This window comes from Pollachius pollachius (genome assembly GCF_949987615.1).
Source record: "Pollachius pollachius genome assembly, chromosome: 13".
Classification (NCBI taxonomy): domain Eukaryota; kingdom Metazoa; phylum Chordata; class Actinopteri; order Gadiformes; family Gadidae; genus Pollachius; species Pollachius pollachius.
In genome coordinates this window covers 5,827,442-5,849,601 of record NC_136946.1, presented here as the reverse complement: position 1 = coordinate 5,849,601, position 22,160 = coordinate 5,827,442, and the positions used below count along the sequence as shown (strand labels likewise).

The following is a 22,160-nucleotide window of genomic DNA, read 5'->3' as shown; positions in this document are numbered from 1 at the left end:
CTAGTTCGATCCCCAGTTCCTCTTAGCTGAGTGTTGATGTGTCCCTGAGCAAGACACTTAACCCTAACTGCTCCTGACGAGCTGGCTGTCACCTTGCATGGTTGACTCTGCCATCGGTGTGTCAATGTGTGTATTAACCAATGTAAGTCGCTTTGGATAAAAGCGTCTGCTAAATGCCGTAATTGTAATTGCGTAGGCTTGTGTTTCTGAGTCAGTTAGCCAAAGCACTGTTTGATTGATTAAGATAGTCCAAATTCTGTAACACATTGTTAACTAATAGACTGTGTAGGAAGCACCTTGGATGACAACAAAGGTTGCAAAATGTCGGTTGCACACAGACGGGTGTGGCCGGTGCGTTGCGCTGTGCCAGACAGCAGGGTATAGTGTAACAGCAACAACAATGTCACCTTCTACCGGTGGCAATTCATAACTGAAATACTCCACAGTCTAGCCTGGCCACACCTACTGTGTCCTCATCAGTGAAGTTGGCACATGACCCCTGAGATGAGGAGATCCTCTTGACCGTCGTGTCTCCCTAGCATGCTAACGCCGTTATCTCCTGTGTTCTTGTGTTTTTGTCTCCTCTAGGTAAGGCTTCCCGTCTGGGTGTTTCAGTTGCGCATGGGGAGTGAGGCTGCGTTAGGGGTCATTGCACACCTGGTGAACAGGCAAGTCCCGATGGTAGCCTACACTCAACAACAACAACAATACCTGACGGTGTTGACGCGCCGCTACTGCAGCGGGCGGGAGGGCTTCTTGTTTCATCTGTAATAGCTCTCTTCCAGTGTAGTCGTAAAGGGATTTTAATGACGATCAATCCATCAACAGCTGATGTGTGTGTTTTGGTTCAAAGCTTGTCCTACCTGTCCTCCCGGCCAGTGTGCGAGCGTGTGCGTGCGCACGTGCGTGTGTGTGTGTGTGTGTGTGTGTGCGTGTGTGTGTGTGTGTGTCCTTTGTTTTACAACAGCAGTCATAGTGTAACAATACCACACAAAACAAACAACATTAAATAGATCCACGTCATCTGCGGTAGAACACATATGATCAAGGAGGGCCCAACACACACACTGGGAGCCTTCATGAAACCAGTGATAATAAGGATAGTAAATAACTGTGGAAGCAAGTAATGTAAATGTGTGTGTGTGTGTGTGTAACTGAAGATATTTCTCTGAGTCAACGTCATCTCACATACTCACGCTGAGTGCGCCTCATAAAAACAAGAGATTGCGACTCTCTTACAGACGTACTGAACCAGGGAACTCTAAGGGTATGTTTGATTTTAGTTCTGGCCGTCCTGTCCAAAAAACATCCACTATTCCACTCTTTCCTCTTTTTGCTGACGTTTGACTTTGGGCTGTAATTGTGAGTTGGATCTCCCTGCTGTACCACGGCCAGAACGAGCCTGCAGCGGAGGTCTGCCAGCAGAGTGGGCCCTCACACACACACACATACTCACACACACACACACACACACACACACACACACACACACACACACACACACACACACACACACACACACACACATTCAAACAAACTCACACAGACACACTCACTCACTCACACACACACACACACACATACTCACACACACACACACACACACACACACACACACACATTCAAACACACTCATACAGACCCGCACACAGGCAGGCACGTACACACACGTACACACACATACACACACTCACACACACTCAGGCACGTACACACACACACACACACACACACACATACACACACTCACACACACACAGGCACGTACACACACACACACACACACACACACATTCAAACACACTCATACAGACCCGCACACAGGCAGGCACGTACACACACGTACACACACACATATACACACATACACACACTCACACACACACAGGCACGTACACACCCACACACACACACACACACACACAATAGCACGCAACACACAAACCCACACAATCAAAGACACAGACACACACACACACAGTCACACATACACACCCCGCAGTAGCCAGCGAGGCGCCTGGGTCCGCTGTACCCTCCAGACCCCCCCCCCCCCCCCCCACCAGGATGGTGAGGGTGACTCACCATACCCATGGTGGATGTGAAGAAAGACGAGGCTTTTCTCTGAATACTGTGTGTGTGTGTTTTGTTAGTGTGTATAATGGGCATGAGAGTCTAGCGGCCTGGGGGGTTTAACTTCTTGCCAAAGGCTTGTCTGGGTTCGAGTCCCAAGCGTCCCCAGCATACTGTATCATCCTCCAGTAGATGACCATCCAGCCATACCTGGTCATGTGTTTATCTGGGTTCACCACACCAGCTTCGGGCAAGAGACTCTTCTTAATGACTTGATTATAAGTCACAGCAATTATAAGTCTTGTGCCCGTGTGTGTGTGCGCATGTGTGTGTGTGTGTGTGTGCGTGTGTGTGTGTGTGTGTGTGTGTGTGTGTTTGTATGTGATAGAATAGAATAGAGGCACAGCGGCCGGTGAAGGGGTCCATTTAAGCAAAGCCCTGAAACTGTCACCGCAGGGATTAAGAGGAGAGCAGGGTGTTGTATATGACCTCGCTAATGGGTCCTACTCACACACACATGCACACTTCCATGCACACGCACTTACACACAGTAACACACAGTTACTTGCATGGCACACACAAACACACATACGCACACACTTCCATACACTTAAATGCATGGCATACACACAAGCACAGACACACACACATACACACACACACTTACACTCATGCGTACACACACTTCCTCAAGGTTAGCCACTGCCATTAAAACCACAGTGGATTTATCGGTTCGAGCTTGGACATATTATGAATATTGAGTGATGAGTTCTGAGAGGCGTCGTTGTCGTCGCTCCGCCCAGAACGATCCCTCTGCTGGAGGAAGCGATGAAGCGATCCGGCAGTCAAGTTTGGCACATTCGCCTTTCAAACGGAAGCTGTTTGCAGGAGTCACCTTGATGGACTGCAGATCAGTGTGTCGACCACACAGCCTGTCGGCGCTGTGGCCCTCCGACCCTCCCGTCGTATGTCTCCCGTCCCAGTGTCCCCCTGTCCTCCCACGACCCAGCAGGGCCGTCCGGGAGGGGCTGAGGAGAGGGACGGGATGTAACTCTTCCTGCTGTTTTACAGCAGGAAGACACACTGGGCACACACTGCTTCTACTGGTTTGATCACTGCTGCCAAGTATCGAACCACTGCATGTAAAACTCACCCATAGCCGCCTATAAAACAACAACACTTGTAAATAAAGCACTCCAATCTTGGGGTAAGAGTTTGTAAGGGAGATTATTATAGGAAAGAGGGGAAATAAGCGCGTGTGTGTGTGTTTATGGGTGTGTGTGTGTGTGTGTGTGTGTTTCTGTGTAAGTGGAGTTATTGCATGTGTTTGTGGTAGTGGGGTGATTGTGTGTATGTGTGTGTGTGGGTGGTAGTCGGGTTATTGTTTGTATGTGTGGTAAAGGGGTGATTGTGTGTGCGTGCATGTGTGTGGTAGCGAAGGGATTCTGTGTGTGTGGTAGTGTTGTGTATACAAGGGCGTTAGATTGCATAGGGACGGAGGGACATGTCCCGACCAACTTTGGGAAAGAAAGGATTGTCCCTACCAATATTTAGATTTATTATTTGATATAACGGAAACATATTTTACATAATGCATTTAATCAAAACAAAAAATTGCAAACTCTTGCCGAACTCGGCAGCAACCGCCGTGAAGACACGCCGATTTTTTTTGGGGGGGGGGGGGGGGGGGGGGGGGGGAGCACGGCGATAAGCCCCTCGGCTCGTACACCTCGGGCGACGGGCATGAGCACCGATTAAATATTCCCGTGAACCTCTGGAGCACACGCGCACTTCTGACCTGACTCCACATTGTTCGCTTCAGGAGTTCCTTACTTCTACTCACCTGACCTTTTTGCAGTAGGCTACTTTAAATGTGAATAAGTGCACACGTAAATCTAGATTTAATTTTAGTTAAGTATTTATTGTTCAGCATGACGCAGTCTACGCAGTGATTTTGGGTTACGTCTGTGAAGGGTTAGTGCGAGCCAAATGTTATGAAACTTGAAGAATGCATCGTCTGGCGTGTATTAGCGCGGGCGTTTGGCGGCAGTTGGCCATGTCTACTGTGGGTTGGCTGTGATTACTATTACTAGCCCAGACAGGGCTAGTAATAGTAATAGTAATCTAGGCTGTAATCTATACAGTCTGGTTGATTAGGAGTTTGTTTACTGCTATAAGAAGAATCCTCTTTTGTGTGTTGCTCTCTCTTCTCCGTGGTGACGGCCTGGTCTCACCCCTCCTGTCTCACCCCTCTGGTCTCTCACCCCTCTGGTCTCTCACCCCTCCTGTCTCACCCCTCCTGTCTCACCCCTCTGGTCTCCCCCCTCTGGTCTCACCTCTCTGGTCTTACCCCTCCTGTCTCACCCCTCTGGTCTCACCCCTCCTGTCTCACCCCTCTGGTCTCACCCCTCTGGTCTCACCCCTCCTGTCTCACCCCTCCTGTCTCACCCCTCCTGTCTCACCCCTCTGGTCTCACCCCTCCTGTCTCACCCCTCTGCTCTCTAACCTCTCTGGTCTCACCCCTCCTGTCTCACCCCTCTGCTCTCTCACCCCTCTGGTCTCACCCCTCTGGTCCCTGACTATATTTACTCATACTTTAGGGATGTTTCAGGACGGTTAACAGGAAATCGGTTACATTTCTGAGCCACCACGCCCTGGTGGTGGTTATGAGTCATCTGAGAGGACAGTCACATGGACACACACACACACGCACGCACATATGCACTTGCACATTCACATATGAGTGCGCACACACACGCACAAATGCATGCACGCACGCACACACACAGTCACAGGCACACGCCTGCACATTCACACATGCACACCTGCCCAAACACCCATACACACACACACATACGCACGCACGCACACACACACACACACACACACACACACACACACACACACACACACACACACACACACACACACACACACACACACACACACACACACACACACACACACACACACACACAGATAGGCAGGCATACTTTCCCACAATATCAGATGTCTTCCTCTTGGGTTGCCAGGGCATACTTCCTCTTGGAACATCACATGATGCACTTGATCAAATGATCTCTAAATCACAATAATAGCGTGCCTGGATCGCCTTGCCCCATGGCACTTCTCTGGCCCCAAAGTGCATTCCCCTCACAGCCACTTCTCTGCCAAATATCACCCATCAGAATCAGCGAGTTCTGTTCGCTTTTAAAGCGACATAAAAATAAATGTTGTGGTGGAGCTGCTCTTTGCCCTCCAACTTGGCTCTGGGGGGTGATGGTGTATAGATTTCTGCCTCCATTAGCTAGTCTACCACTGTCCGCCATCTTGGCTTTGTGGGGCGTGGTCAAGAGCTGAGCAAGTGTGCCACTGTCGGCCATCTTGGCTCTGTGGGGCGTTGGCATAATGATATCATCATCAAATAGACAGTTTGCTGCTGTCCGCTATCTTGTTATAGATCTTTCACCCAAAACCTCCATTAGGCAGTGCCACTCTCCGACATTTTGTTACGCTTCAAGGCCTTCATGCTGAGATAGAGTTAGGATTGAAGTTTTTATCTTGTATACAGATTGTTGTTTATTTAACAAACAAAACCATAAAGCTAGCAAAACATTGAATACATTAAAGTTGATTAAATTGAAGCTCATGTTTTGGGTTGCATACATGTGGTGGTGATAATGTCGATAAGGTCAATAAAAAAGATGGATTGAAGCGTCTTTAATTTATTAGCTGGTTGAAGCCTTAGTTGTGCATGCATGTTCGTGGATCTTAGTGTGTGTGTGTTTGTGTGTTTATACGTACGTGTGGTTGTGTATCTTTAGAGGCGCACACTCAGTGTGTCGTAATGTGATGGTTGAAGACTGCCGGCTGCAACTGTCACTGTGGATGTGTACATAGCGTGTGTCCTGTTGCCTGTGTGAGTGTGTGTGTGTGTGTGTGTGTGTGTGTGTGTGTGTGTGTTCATATTGAGTTTTACATGCGGTACATGGGCATATCCCCTGTAACTCTATCCCCGCTGGCAGGCGTCCACACAGTTAAATACAGTTAAATACAGTGCAGGATCTTTCCTACGGCCTGAAAGACACACACATACACACACACACACACACACACACACACACACACACACACACACACACACACACTCCCTTCCCTTGCTGTGAACCAGGAGGCTGGAATGTTGAGATGAAGATTTAGGGGCTCTTTTGATCCGCTGAGAACACTGTTGACTGCGTGGGTTTCAGTCGGATTCCGTTAACCACCCCATTCTCTAGTTCCTCGGCAACAATGGCAGAGGCAATGAGGGCGGTCATTTGAGGTTGTCCTGAGCCCTTATCTTATTTGTGTTGGTCTGAGTAAGGCTAGCCAGGTGTGATTGATAATAATAATACCACTACATTTTATATGCACGCCTACACAGAAATGTAGCTGTTACTTTTATAGTGTGTCAAAGGTTAGACTCCTCTTGAACACTGGAGGAGGCTGCTACTACTACATTGTGTAGTATTATTAGCATTGTGTTATTGTAAACGCATAACATACAAAGGTGTATCAGAGACTAGTGTCCAAAGTCTCCGCTCCGTGTGTTTGTTTCATGGGAGGAGTGGTTATTCTCAAACCACATTGTAAAGAAATTGCTTCTGATTACCAACATTATTATATTTATAGGTATATCTTTGTCCTCGCCTAGACCTTCTGCATCCTACCACCAAAGAAACAGATTCACGTTTGATTATCATATAAATGGCGACAGGTGGTTTTGTCTGCTGTGACTACACACCTGAGCAGGTGGGGTTGGGTGGTGAAGATTTTGCTTGGCAGGGGAGCTTTGGCTGGGTGGGTTTGTTTCATCAGGGGGGTGTGTGTGTGTGTGTGTGTGTGTGTGGGGGGGGGGGGGGGGGGGGGGGGGGGGGGCGGGGTTGTATACAGTGGGGAGTAACTGACTCTGTTTACCCACCAGAAACTAGATCTGCAATGCGCAGGACCCCAACCCTTTCTTTGGAGCTCAGAGACAAAAACTCCCACTTGTGTCCCACTTGGTTGATTGACTCGATCAAACCCACCATGACATTCCTACCCAGCCTTCTTCTGCTTGGCGACTGGTCGGGAAAACAGCTCAGTTTCATACACAGGACTCAATGGGCGTGGCCCACAACAAGAGCCTCACATGAACCCTACCTTGGCGCTAACAACGTAGCATGTGCTTCTCATCCTGGGAGACGTTGTGAAGAGATACCGATCGTAACTCATATGTGGGCGCTGCCTTGGACCTCCTAGCCTCCCTGTTTCCAAATGTTCTCCCTCCTTTGCCCGAAAGTCAGCCAAATGTTATGAAACTTGAAGAATGCGTCGTCTGGCGTGTATTAGCGCAGGCGTTTGGCGGCAGTTGGCCATGTCTACTGTGGGTTGGCAGTTTGAGTACCGCCAGGCACATTTTGTTTTTGTTTTTTTGGGAAGAGGTGATGGGGTTGATGGTTGATTTGTCAGTATTCCAGTTAGTGTGGTTGTAACTGTTTAAAGTGTAAGACAAACACAGTTCATTCCCTGGAAAGAACCAGTACCTAACTCTGGCTCAATTGAAAGAGCGATGGATGCAGTTTGCGGGCCCTAGGTGGCATAGTTGACCTAAGATAAAACACACTCTGTGCAATCAAATCAAACTGCTTCCAGATGAGATGAAGGCTCAAGAAAAGAAAGGGCTCATAGTCATTGTAGTCTTGGAATCTTGCAGATCTTTAGTTCAAAAAGATGAGTCACAACTTTGTTTACCTCAAACCCAAATAATTGTGCTGACCGCTTCCGGCCTAGCTGTTCTCACAAGGTCATCCCGGGCAGAGTGTTTATACAGAGCCACTGTCTGAGGCCCGGAGGGAGCTGGGAGAGATCCATGTAGTTTAACAGTGTTATATATAGCATCATATATAGTGTGGAGATGTAGTCTTCAGGGAAGAACCATATTTATTTAGCCAAACATAGATATAAATATAGAGGTGCATATTTCACACCTGAGTCACTGAAACATCCTCAGTAGTGTATAACTGCTCTAAATATGTGATCTTTACATTCATTCTTATTCTTCATTTACCGTATACGGCTACACTTAAAGTGCCACATTAAGCCCAATTATATTTATTATTATTAATTTAAAGTATATATATACTTTTGATCACATCATCAGGCGACATATAATGTCTAGAAGGCTTGACACAGCAGTATGAGGAGAATGACTTACTTCGTCATCTTTATCGTAGCAATGAATAGTGACCTGGCATCTATTGATGTCCCCTGGACCACATGGTGCTCATCTCGGCCTAATGGGCCCCAAGGACCCCTGACGGGTCCCCGGGGAGCCTCGTTGGCCTGTTGGAGAGACGCAGTCCGGTACTCTGAGGGGACCGGTGGCTCTGTCATCCTCCTCCTCATTTGCATCCACTGGTCTACACGCCTTGTTTTACTGAACCGGTACGTTTCTCCTCTGTCTGTGTGTCTGTCTCTCTGTCTGTCTCTCCCTCTCTCTCGCTCCCTCTCTCTCCCTCTCTCTCTCGCCCTCTCCCTCTCTTTCTCTCTCTCTCTCGCCCTCTCTCTCTCTCTCCCCCTCTTTCTCTCTCCCGCTCCCTCTCTCCTTCTCTCTCTCTCTCTCTCTCTCTCTCTCTCTCTCTCTCTCTCCCTCTCCCTCTCCCTCTCTCTCTCTCTCTCTCTCTCTCTCTCTCTCTTTCGCTCTCTCTCTCTCTCTCGCTCTCTCTTTCTCTCTCTCTCTCTCTCTGGTTTCTGTCTGAACCAGCTGCAGAGGAAGAGATTGTCAACTGGGTTGCAATGCCTTCTTCTTCCCTCCGTGTTGTCTCCAGCTTGGGTGCATAAATCTGTCACTTGCCCCATCAGAATGGGTAGCAATAAAAAAGAAAATCTGAAATTCTCGGGGAAAACATTGATTTGAGTTAAATCATGCGGTCGGTAGTTGTGTGGCATGTAATAAACGGGACATCATTGTGGTTCTTTACACTTGGTGAGTGGTCCCAAGAAAACTGAGGGAATAATGGCGGCGGGAATCTGATAGATCTGAGAATCATCGGGGAGGTCCTCTTCCAAGATGGCGTCACGGTGGCAACAAGGACAAGCCACCTTGGTACTCGCCCCCTGAGCTCCAGGGGGCGAGCCGCCTGAAGGTGCTCTGTTTCATGACATCCCTCAAATCAAGGGCCTAGGGTCAAGGAGTCCCGAACGAGTAGACCAAAGGAGTGGAGGAGCCACCAGGTGGGACTCCCTAGAAAGTGTGACGGTCCCTCTGGTTCCCTCATCCTCCCCAATGGACACCTTTTACCCCTTTCTCTTCTTATGCTCCTCCATCCTCACAGGCTCCTCCCCCTCCTGTTCTCGCCATCGTTCTTTTTGCTGAGACAGTGATCACATAACCGTTGCCATGGTCCCGGAGTGTTTGTGTCTGAGTTATGGCGGGACACTGCGTAATGTGATTACCTTGTGATAGTTATGGATTGATTTTGTCCTGTTACGACTCGTGGAAGGACAGACCATTAGCCCCAGTGATTAAGGTCCAATAACAATTGGTAACGTCCCTGCTCGACAAGTAAATTACATTATGTGTTTTATGAATTGCAGTTTAAGTATGTACTTCCTTATTCTTTCGTTGAGGTTTCCGTTTATTTTGAATTGGTTAGAATTAGTGTCACTGGCCAGTGTATGCTACTTAAACGAAGTAATCAAAGCCTGAAAAAGCAGTTATGCGACCATATCGTAAGGAAAGTGACCAAGTATTTAACCCACATTGCACGGTGCAGTGGGTTTGAGTGTTACCTCAACCTAGGTATCTTGTACCTATAAAGGCATTAGTTAGTACCGTAGCTATAGGCTGGGCTCTTAGCAGTGAAGTGAGTACTAACAGGGCCAGACATTCTCACGTGTGGAGTGACTCATTGGTGACACTTCGAACAGGCACTCCGGTTGTTTGTGTGTTGGAAATATTTACTAATACTTATTAGCCTAATTCGGGAATGTTTGAAAAATGTTGCTTCACAAATTTGTGGGATTGTGTTACAGACCCGAGGGCAGTACAAAAACCAGTGATATGTAACACTAATCCAGTGCAGTCCTCAATGTCTCGCAAATTAATGTCTAATGGCATCATAACATACAGCCTGCAGATACACAAGGTGTCTGTTTCATTAAACATGCATGAACAAAGAGCGACTGAAGAACCGTCTTTTTTCAAAATGGCATCGGTTCTTTCTGTGTAAACTGTGCGTCATACGTTGTCTGTGTACCTGACGATGATATGCATCCTGGTCTTAATTGGACGTAGACCAAATCCCCCAAAGGGAAAAATCCAAGACAAAAAGGTTTTGTTACTGCCATCTGCTGGGAAACAAAGGCTTATTTCATATCCATATTTACCATAATAACATGTGCTACCATAATGATCCATCGAGTAATGATCTACAGATGCAATACTTTACATTTTTGGATTTGAACATTTGTGTGCTGGTATCAAAACAACAAATCTATAAATGGGGGGCTGGAAAGTGAGGGTGTTTCAATCCGGTTCGAAAGGTTCTGGGTTTGATCCTCAAATGTCCGTAGCTTACCTGTAAGCCTCCTTGGGTGACAAACCAAACCCCTACCTGCTCCTTAATGACATTGTATTCTAAACCACTGCTTTGGGTTAAAACACTGTCGCTTTGGATAAAAGTGTCTGCTACATGCCGAAATAGGCAAATAAATATAACACAGTAGCTTATGGCTATAAGCCTAACACTGATTAAAAGGGGAATTGTACCTCATCTGATCAGTAGTGACCTGCCGGGAGACAGAAGCAGCAGCTCCCTGGTTTCTTAATGCACCGGTGCCTGCTTGACGACTTTCCACTCCTGCATGACTAAGCTGAGGCTAGGAAAATGTGAATCCAATTAAACCACACTCAGCTTTCTTTTCCCCCTGCCTGTTTGTGTGCGTGCGTGCCCGCGTGCGTGCATGTGTGTGTGCATGTGTGTGTGCATGTGCGTGCCTACATTGGCCGGTGCTGACTCCGGGGGAAGCGGTCCAGATGAGAACATGTGGCAGTCACCCCCTTGGTTCTGGCCTTCTGTCCTTTCCTCTCTCCTCGCCTGCTGGTAGCCAAACCTACTACTAGTGTTGTGAATGGGAGCTCCGACCTCCTCCTCCGACTGCTCCTCCTCACTCTAAGTGAGCAACAGCTGGTTTGAGGAGCTCAGGGCTATTCCGCGGGTCCCCCACTGCTTGTCTTGTTTTTGCCAAGTGATTCGTCAAGTGATTCAGGTTTTTTTTACCGCCATCTCGCGACGCAGCCCCCCTCCCCTCACCCTCTCCTCCCGTGACTGCGATGGAGTTGTGTCACTCGATCGACTTCATGGAGGTGTTGATTCAGAACGGCCAAGGTAGGAGCTTTCATCCGGGGAGACGGGGACAGTTCCCCCCTATCACCAACAGGTGTCAGCACAGAGGTGCTTTGTGGGGGCCAGATAGGATAGAATAGGAACGCACGTGCGGCGGGTGTCGCACTCGCAACCTCCGTGGCTCTCCCGTCAGCAGACAAACCATGTTTCTTCCTCTTCCCCTTCTTCTTGTTACTTCTTCTGTGAACTTCTGTGGAGCTTTTTCGAGTTGAAGTGCGTTCCCCCTCTGTAACCGTGTGGCTCTTTATGGGTCTGGTGCGATTTTGTTTTCCCAGAGCCAGCCTGTATTTACCCCGAGTGGTAAAACACTGTATTTAGAGAAGAAGACTTTCTCGTAATTTCTGTGTTTGTTGGAATGTCAGAGAATCGTTGGAGGCACACCAACCACATCGGTCCCTCCATCCTACGCTGTGTGCCGGGGTCTGGGTGGGGGGCCGGGAGGGGGGTGGGATCTTGTTTCGCTGATAGCAGGCCCAGGGTGGGTGTGCGCTGGGGGAAGCCCCTGAGTGGCTGAAGCCATGCCTGGCTACACAGGAGCATTATGGGTAAGTAGTTGCAGTCCCAGCGGGGGGATTACAGTTTCCACGTGGGCGTTAGGGGGGGGTGGGGGTACAACAGTATGGCATGCATCTGTTTTGGGGCTGGGGGGGGGGGGGGGGTAGAGTGTATATAGACCGCTGTAGTTGGCTGGAATACAGATGTTGCCTGACATCTGGCTGTTTGTTTTCTTTGAGCAATGCAACGGAACCAAGTCACTAATTAAAACAAAAATGATTGCAGTGTGTGTATATTAACCACGAGTCGAGTGAACGTGTGCCAAAGAACGAAGGTCCCTAAACTTCAAAAACGCATTTCATTCATTCAGACGCACTGAAAGGTCGAATTCATTAGGGGTCTCACGCTGAAGGCCAGAACACTTGAGAGCTGTTTCCATGATAAACGGGTTATTATGGTATTAGTCTGATGACGGTCTTTCAGAAAGATCATAGATTCCTCCGCCTTTCCCAACTTTTTTAAGGCTTTCACAGAGAAGCCTTTGTGAGGCTGGTTGGCACATCCCTGTTTTCTGCTCTTTGTCTCCGTGCCGGTAAAGGAGAGAGAGAAGGTCTCTCCTGGTGTGTTCACGGCCCCCTGAACATGGAGCCCGTCCAGGGGCCCTCCTCACGAGCCGCCATGACCCACGATGGCTCTCCATAGTTTCCACTGCGGAAAAGGAAACACAATTTAGACCAAGGACTCGCCAGACTGTATGGTGGTGATTTCCCAGCCTCCAAGCCTCCCCTCTCTCTCTCTCTCTCTCTCTCTCTCTCTCTCTCTCTCTCCCCCTCCCTCTCTCTCTCTCTCTCCCCCCCCCCTCGCTTCCCATTTTTTTCCTTTTTTCCATCATTCCCAGCACGCCCCCCTGGTTTTCATCTGCATGTCCTCTGGCCAGATCTGAGTGCTCTGCGGCTCTGTGACTGGTATCTGGTATACTGGGTTCAAAGCCCTCCTCTAGGATGGATCTGTGCTGCTGCTGCTGCTGTCCCAGACGCCCGGAAGGTAGGTCCATGGCTCGGTTCCCGTCATCACTCTCTATTTTGGTTGATCGGTTTCCTGGATGCCTTTGAGGCATTGGTGACTGCCCTTTGAGGGACACCTGATTGGTTCCCATGGTGACGAATGCCGCCCGGGGCCGATGCCACGCCCTCGTCTCAGGGTATCTTGCTTTGGCCCCACGGGAGGTCCCTGAGAGAGGACAGACACATTTCTGTCATTTCTGCCATTCCTCAGCTTACACTGTGATTCTATTTAGGTTGTGAGTCTTTGGTTGAACCGGTCTTTGACGTTTAGCTTAATAGCTTAATAGCTTGGCTGGCTCCCACTTAGCCTTCGAAATATCTACTTGTGGAGCCAGATGTTTTTTTTAATTCTCCAGAAGTGAGGGGGATATAGGAGGGTGCGGGACGAGAACCAAGCATCTGGGAATGATTGGGTGAATTCAGGCCATGGAAGGTTTACAGTAGTGGGCTGGCCTCACCCAGACAAGGAGGGCTGTAACCACTTTGTTCCACACAAAGGTGGAGTGTTTTCTCTCTCTCTCTCTCTCTCTCTCTCTCTCTCTCGCTCTCTCCTGCTCACTGTAACTAATTGTAAATGGTGCTATGGGGGGCTTGGCGGACATTTTGAAATGGGGCTACCGGTAGCGTGATGGATTCCAACATGGCTGACATTGGCATGACCTTTTTAAGCCCTGTCAACTTTGTGATATCACTTTAAATTATTAATTGAAATTATTTTACTTAATATATTAAAAAAAATAGATATGAAGAGCATCAAGTTGTACTATTTTTGTGTTGTTTTAGTACTGTATAACTTGTTGTGTCTCCACCAGGTGGTACACAGATGTCTTTGTGATTCATTGCACTCATTTGCCTCATTAATTCCATTGCGGAATACGATATTTGAATGTCTGTTCAGGCTTTACACAAGGACAGAAATACTGATTTGGGCTCTCGTGGTTGAATAGACTGACCGGAGTCGACCTGAATGTAACGTTGAGGTCTATTTTAACTTTTTATGGCAGTTGGTCGGCACGTGGCAACGTGTTGCGAACGGTGCAACAATGGCGGCATCCTGGGTGTTAGGTTACTGCATGACTGTCCTCTACTGTGCTGTATGTAAACTTATTCAGACTCTTTTTCTCTCTTCTTTTATTTTTAAACCGGCTCAACTCGTATTCCTACAACAGCGTCACGCTTTTAATCTGTAATTATCGAGTCCATGTTTTACATATTCCTGTTGGCAGCTTGGAGTGTAATCAGGTGATATGCCTTGGTCAGGGAGAGGACATGATTCAATGTCAAACCATTACAAAGGCCTCGTAGCCCTGAAAGCAGGCCCTGAATGAAGACATGAGTCAGGACCTTAAAGAGCTATAGGTAATCAATAATAAACATAGTTTTACGTGACTATTGCGTCAAGGAAAGATTAGCAGGTCATTACTTGAAAGTTCAAAACAAACAGTGTTGAATTCTCCTGGGCATCGTGGGTGTGACTTGTCGCTTGAACAATCTTTGAGTTGTTAGTTTCCTGGTCATTCTCATAACAATGACAATGACAGAAAATAATGCTTGAGGCCATCTAAACTGCAGAGAGACATTACCCTTCACAGTAGTTGAGATTTGGTTGGTGGTAAACTTCGCCCCCGCTCCACAATTGAGTGTTCTGGAAAGATCTTGTGGCCCCATTCACAGCGTCCAAGCATAAGGTAGCAATTAACGTTTAGCAGAAGAGAAAGTGAATTTCCATAATAAACCAACTGATCTGAACTCACTCATGGCTTCCCAGTTAAATCACAGAGAGAGCATGGGACTGGAACTGGACCAGCCTAGACCTTGGACTTGGTAGGACCCATGAAACCAGAGGAAAATATCAGTGAGGGGCTTTGTCATGGGGAAGAAATGATCATCGGTGGGGCAATGAATGCTTTACTGTCAGACGTGTTTTATGGTGTTTCTCAATTGTTGCCGCGTTGTTCCAGGCCTCCTTATCACTGACTGACTTCAGTGTGTGTAGGTGTGGCTCCACGTGTGTGTTTGTTACCACACAATGTAGACTTGTGCATTATTGAGTGTACTTCAGCTCCGACAGACAGCCTTAGTGGGACAGGCAGCAGTCCTGTAATGGGAGACCAGTGGAACCACTTCAGCTTCTCTGCACCAGGAAGCAACATTATGTTTCAAGCCAAGTCAGGGCCAGGCAGTCTGTCTGCGCTCCAAACTTAGCACTGAACCTGAAGTTATACTCGCACTGTAATAAATAACACTCACAGTATTTGTGAGAAACTGTTAAGAGAGAGTTAGGAGACAGAGAGAGGAAGGGAGGGGGGGAGGGAGGGAGGGAGGGAGGGAGGGGAGAGCTCAGCCCCTCTTGCCGGAGCGGTGAGTCACAGGGAACAAGAGAAGGAGGGCGGGAGGGAGGGAGGGAGAGCGAGAGGGAGGGAGGGCGAGAGGGAGGGAACAGCTCTCTTTCATTCTGCTCCCAATCGCAAAAAGTCGCCAGCTTCTTGGCCTTCCTGCTCTCTTTTTAAAGTCCAGGATGCCCCCACACCCCTAGCGCAGGCCTCCTCCCACTAACCCCACCCACCACCCACTGCTCTATCCCTCAACTCCCCCTTCACCTTTCACCCCCTCCCCCTCATCCACCCCCACCCTCCCCACCCTCCAGGCCCTCCCACCTGCCTGCCGCGGCCGAGTGCTGTCACTCTGTCCCAGGCCCGATGCCGGTTAGCCCCCAAGGACCTGTGTTCCCCGCCCTGGTGGTGGTGGGACACATCTTAACGCTTATCGCCGTCTGGCAGTGGAGGCAACGCAAGAAGGAAGGTAAGGGAAGCGCGGCCGCGGGAAAACCACCGGTACGGCTGCTGCTGTTGTGACGCGGTGGAGCGCTCTGTTTACTTCTGCCGAGCCGCTGGTGTCTGCGCGTCGTCCTGGACTCACAGTGGGAAAGGAAAGGGAGTTGTTTCTTGAGTTAGTTTCTCCGTAGCGTAGATCGAGGCTTGCCTGTTGTGTTTAGCTAGAAACTTGTTCTGCTAGAAGTTTAGCTAGAAGCTGCGTTCTCTCTCTCGCTCTCTCGGTCGCTCTCTCTCTCTCTCCTGTGTGCGCAGCTCTCTCTGTTCTTTGCCTGGTGCGCGTCCTCTCGTTTCTCTTCCCCACTCCCCCTCTCTCTCTCTCTCTCTCTGTTTTTTTTCCTGTCTGGGTTTCCTGTTGGGTGGGAACGTCAGGGGTTAACCCTGTCGGTGCCGGGTGTAACCTGATGACTGGAGTATAGGAGCTGAAGTATTCCTGGCCCCTCAGCAGTTTCAAAACCCCATCTTTGAATCACCCTTCAGCATGGCCTGGCTTTGGGTTAGCATGTCCTCAAAGCAAACTTCAGTGACAGTTGGAGCAGTTTGACTTCCTTGTTCCTTTTAATTGCGCTTATTTGAATTAAACAGTAGCCTTTAGCATGCTTCACAACTTGTTTGAAGTTGAATTGTGTCACTTGTGTCTTTCGGAGGGCCTGTTTAGCAGGGTCCTTCCCTGGAATCCAACCCAACACTTCAAGTCAAGCATCTTATTTTCTTCTTTACCGGTTGATAGGTTCTAAAGCAAAACGTGAGACCAAGGGAATCTCTGCGTTCTCAGGTTACCTTAAACGTTTGTGTCGCCTTACATCAGACACACCTCATTTTTCTGTTGACAGTTTGACAGGATGGAGGCGTCTGGTGTTCCAACCAGACACACCCTTATTCAAATGACAGGACACCTGGGGAGAGGTTACAGGTGTGCAGAGTGGTGGGTAATGAAAACTTGTTTTAACCCAAAGGTTTTCTACAACGACAATCACTTCATGCTACGAGAAAGCGTGTCTCTTGTGAATCTTGCGACATATTTGTTTTTGGTCGGAACACTTTAAAGGGCTTGACTTTCTCTTCTGGGAAAGGGCCAGTAGATAACGATATCCTGAAAACCATTAGTCAACTGTTTTCTGCGGTTTACAAAGGTTTTAAAGGTGAAGGACAGCATTCCTAACAATGACTGTTTTTTTTTGTTAGGGTAACATGGTCGAGCCAACTTGTTTAATGGCTTCTATCGATGGCGGCTGTCAATTGCTTGACTGGCGTGATGACAGGTCTAATGAATGTACTGTTCCACCGGTCTGTTCTGTCTCTCATAGGCTGTACTGGGAGCTGTACTTCCTGTTTCAGGAAGCATTTACCAGTCCATAGGGACGAGGATTCCTTACAGTGACTCTGCAGGTTTTTGTTATGGTCAGAGGAGGATGATTCGGCAGAATGTTGGCATAGAAAAAGGTATTTGATAGGGGCGGTCAGGTAGAACAGACTCATAAAAGTCTGTCTGCGCCACTTATACTGATGATGATGCAGGGCAATGGAAACACTTAATAGACAAATGGATCTGACCGGAATGGATTATTGCAACCGTTTAAAGGGCTATAGCAGTAAAAGCTAAAAAAAAAAGAAAATCTGTGCAGGTTTGTTGGATTGATTTGGAGCATCCACTTACAACTGCAGTTTGGTGCAGAGAAAATGTCACACAAGCCTTCAGTCATAACAGAACCTAATCTTTGTCTCCTGTTTCATACAATTGTTAACGGGCTTGCAATACATACTGCGTCGGTTGATATACATATATATATATATCTATCTATATATATATATATATATATATATATATATATATATATATATATATATATATATATATATATATAAACAGTGGGAGATATACAATGGCTGCCAGGGAGAGAGAGATAGGTTGACTGCTGCAGAACAGCAACGGCAATCCAAACAAGGCTGCACGCAATCTTCTGTCAACAGACGGATTTGCATGTGAAAAGACTTACATTCAGCGCAGCGCGGGGCAGGGTTTGTCCCAGGCCCGGTACAAAGGTAACCAGCAACGTTCAACAGCAGCTTATGCTTCGCTAGAGACTTGCTGCGCTGTATTGCTGTATTATTTAACAAGGGACATTTGCTGCTGTAGCTGATCATCTGACATGACATGTGTTGACTTTTTCCAGTAAACACACAAATAGAATGGTGGCCGGGATCTGGGTGCAGGTCGATATTACGAGCACTGACGTAGCGCAGACACACACACACACACACACACACACACACACACACACACACACACACACAGACACACACACACACACACACACGCACACACACACACACACAAACAAAGGTCGGCCAAGAGGGTCGGCAGAGGACTATGGTGTGTGCGGACGACAAGGTGCCTTTGGGGTTCGCTGGCGTGTGGGAAGCCCACGAGGAAGTGGGTGAAGGGGAATGACCCCCAGCCAAGTTTTAAAAAAAGCCCCAGCAAATGTCTTTGGAGCCACCCAACACCATCGCCACACACGAAGCGGAGGCGCAGAGAGATCACTCAACACTGTATACGGTGGGGGTGGGGTCAGTGTATCCTGGATACGGCCATAACAAACCCCGCCGTCTAGGAAGTCAATGCCATAGGTCTCGTCGTTATCCTTGGGCAGATTAGGGAAGACAGAGTCTGTCTGTGCATGCACACTTCACACTTCACACCTCCCAGACCAAGGTCTAAGTTAGGGGAGACAAACTGTTAATGTCTCTATGATTACAGAGAAGAACAATGGACTGAAGATGTCGTTAGTTCAGGAAGATGTCCTCCACCGTTTAAGTTGGAAGGGGAATCATCGACCAAGAGTTATGACTGGTTTGGTCTTTTGTTTGGTAATGGTTGTACAAAGCTTACCCCTATTCCGACGGTTCGTTTGACTAATTTAGTTTATCCAGGCGTGCCTGTTTGATACAACAAACATTTCGTTCCAGCCTTGTCTAAATCCAGGCTTATAAAGTTAAATCGGTCTGGAGAAAAAAATGTTAGAAGTTACTACTCCTCTTATCCATCGAGAAAGACACACCCATGACCGCATCAAACGCGTGGAACACAATGGGAGACAACAGGAGAACCGGGTTCTGCCAGAGTGGACACGGGATAGAACCTGCGCTTATTGTGTTCTGTTGTGTCTCCGTTCAGTGATTCTCTTCCCTGTGGCACACAGGGATAGCCTCTAGTTGTAGAATAGTTGTGCATAGAAGTGAAAGAAAGCCCATTAGAAAGTGAAAACATAAGCAACAGATGTGTGGAATTTGAGGAACACATCTCTAGCAACCAATTTGTCACTTTCCCACAAACAAGGATAGAGGGCCTAAGCAACCAAGGCTTACATGTTCCTCTAATTCACAGCAACCACGAGCCGTTTCAGGCGTCGGTGCTAACCACCTGTCAGGTTAATTCTTGCTAGCCCTGCTGCGTAGCTACACTAGCACCAGTGTTCAAAATAGGGCCACTGCACAGGTGCAGGCTTATCTTTAATGATCACCCTTCTAATGTTTCATAATGTGATTTATAATTTAGAGTGGCGTGTCTTTTCTCAATTCAATTGGCCCATTGTCTTCAAACGCCATTAATTGCATTGTCTAAAATCTACCTGGATACCAATGCTTATTATCACTCAGAAATGTATGGAGAATGTATATAATTATGATAATTGGGTGGTGAAGTAAGTTCACTACATTGCAATGGCTGTTTGAACAGGCTTTGTGAACACAAAATAATCGTTTAACCTGAGGCATAATAGTGATGTTTACTGTTAATAGCCCACGATGTAAAACGTGACCTTAGCATTGAGCTCCTCGTTTGGAGATACATATGCATGATTTTTTTTTTTTAAAGTTGCCTAGCTAAATAGGTGTGAAGTACTTCCTCAAGGGTAAAATGCCTTAAATCCCTGGTGAATGTTAAACATTTTAACTATGGCATGTAGGTAAATGGTTTTTTTCGACCAACATGTCCATGCAACTCCAGCTGTTGAATGGAAAGTCTTCACACCCGACCGTATAACCAACAAGGCACCGCCCACTTCTGTGTGCAGGGAGTAGGCGCAGGCGGACTGGTGTAGCGCTCTAAAATGTGAAATATTCAAATTAAACCTCAAACGTGCCGGACCAGGTGCGTGAGTTTAGAAAGTTACGTGTAGGTACACTTTCCAAATGATTGCGCTCGCGTGCTGTGGAGTTTGGAGACAAGGCAGTCATTACGGCGTCGTACTAAAATAGAGAACGTGCGCGTGGAGTCTACAGCCCCGAAGCGTGACCGCCTGTCCCGCCTGGACGCTACCGGGACATGTCCTTCAGACCGGGGGTTTCAATGGCCAGCCCGGTGACGCGGTTGCTGGCAATTACACGAAAACAATGGTGAAAGGGAGTAAATCCACTGTACAAAGAATGACGTGGGCAGGGCTTGGCAGCAGAGCGTCTCTGGAAGATTTTTTTTACTCTGCAATCTGATTCGACCCTCCCCGGTTTGTTTTTACTTTCACTCCGGTTGACTTCATGTCGCTCGAATAGAGGCTGGGGGAAAGACCCAAAGTGTTGAGCTCTAAGGTGAGGTCCGCCACAACAACACGTTGTGTGCTAGTGGGCGTTTTACCGGACCCGCGCGCCGCCGTGCGCCGCCGTGCGCTTGTTTCGCACGCGATGGCCGAAGTTAAAGACATTCCCGGTGATGCCTCGTCTTCTTGTTGGTACGGCGCCCAGATCGAGTGGGGGGTCACCCACCACCACGGCCGGTCCAATTACATTCACGAGATGCGCTGTGAAGACGTCTGTTCCCACCTGTACAGCCGCATGTGTTGCGCAGGTAAGCAGCTCGAGCGCCGATATGGGTACAGTCCGCGGCACGAACGCCCATACATCGGCGCGAGCGTGTAGGTCAGCAGCGCGCGCTTTCCATCAAGGCGCTGCTCCTTGTAATAGGAGGAGCCGCGCGAAACAGGGGGAGGTGACGTCAGGACATTAACCCGTCGCAAGCCGCTGTTATAATATCTCATTAATTATATGTTGATAACCCTGTTGTTGTGAATGGAGTGAATCATTATGATGAAGTGCGTCTTCAGAGAAGGGAGATAAGGCGATTTTTAATAAGTTATAATTGTATCGGATCATTTGGATGCCAGGTATAACATATTAGTAGCCTGATAGTCAATCGAGCAATCATATATTTTTTTGAGAATTATGTTATATTTTCTGATAATTCAGGGTCATTTTAAAAATAGGCTCATGAAAAAGATGAATCACAATGCGTTGTTTTCTCACTGCTCTTTCTAAAGTAGATCCATTGTGTTTCAAAATATTATTGTAGGCTACAGAAAGGAGGAGGAATGTGTCTTGAGAAATCTCTTAAACTTTTTTTTTGTAAAAATAGGGAGTTTATTGTGGTGCATAAAATGGGTTGGGTTTCTCAGAGTTGTCCGAAAGTAGTGTTTTCCCTTCCTTTCTAAATACCCGAGCGCCCTTATTTCCACACCACTGAAAACCATAAATAACGAACTGATGGCTTCCCCGCTTCTGTATGTTTTGGTATGTTGTCATGGAAACGGCTCTTTAACATCAGTCCTACTTCGGGACGGTCCTGTTAACCCTAAATCCCCTCTAAAACTGCACACCTGTGGCATACATGACGGTTTTATGTTGGATTCAGGCTTAATTACACCCTATCTATGAAACAAATATCCCAATAGATATTCGAAGAAATCTATCGTACGTTTCTTCGGACTCACACATTTGAATTATATCCCTAATTAACTAATTGAACGGTCAATGTTAACGTTTCTGCCTGTGGGGACTGCTCTCCCCCCTAGAGGGCGACATAGACGGCGCTCTTCACACGGCGTTTTGGCTTCAGTTCATCGATTGGCTCTTTCGACGCACACACATCTGATGCGCACATTTTCCCGGCATTTCAGCACTCGTAAAAATGTTCCTGAAAAACCACGCGATGGAAAATACAGTTTTATCTTTTTGTGTGTGTGTGCGTAATATATCCCATGTGGTGTTTACATACTTTGCACAGTGCTTCCAATTTAGTCTTTCAGCAGACAGTGTGTTTCTCAGTAAATTGTTCACATCTGTGTTTTAGTGATGGGTGTGAACCGAACGGAGATAAGAACACAGACGCAGTTCACTGCGCCTTAGCCCAATGAGGCAGCCAGACTGCCTCTGTTAAATAGAATAAGCAACTTAATCAATAAGAGCAAAAAATAATAATGTCTCACTGCCAGGGCATCGTT

At 47.6% G+C, this 22,160-nt stretch overlaps 1 protein-coding gene across 6 annotated transcripts in view; it reads left to right on the top strand.

Annotated features, from left to right (window-relative positions):
• pleca (plectin a) overlaps nt 1-22,160 on the top strand; it is a 92,481-nt gene that overhangs the window by 17,125 nt on the left and 53,196 nt on the right. For 2 of the 6 annotated variants that reach the window (XM_079749055.1, XM_079749054.1), the window contains exon 1: nt 20,055-20,731. The exons of 2 other annotated variants lie outside the window; for them this stretch is intronic. In XM_079749055.1, coding sequence (XP_079605181.1) covers nt 20,569-20,731 — 163 coding nt within the window. In that variant the 5' untranslated portion in view covers nt 20,055-20,568. Of the gene's footprint in view, nt 1-12,968; nt 13,038-15,727; nt 15,860-20,054; nt 20,732-22,160 lie in introns of those variants that run through there. 2 more of the 6 variants (XM_079749061.1, XM_079749057.1) reach the window with 2 other exon arrangements.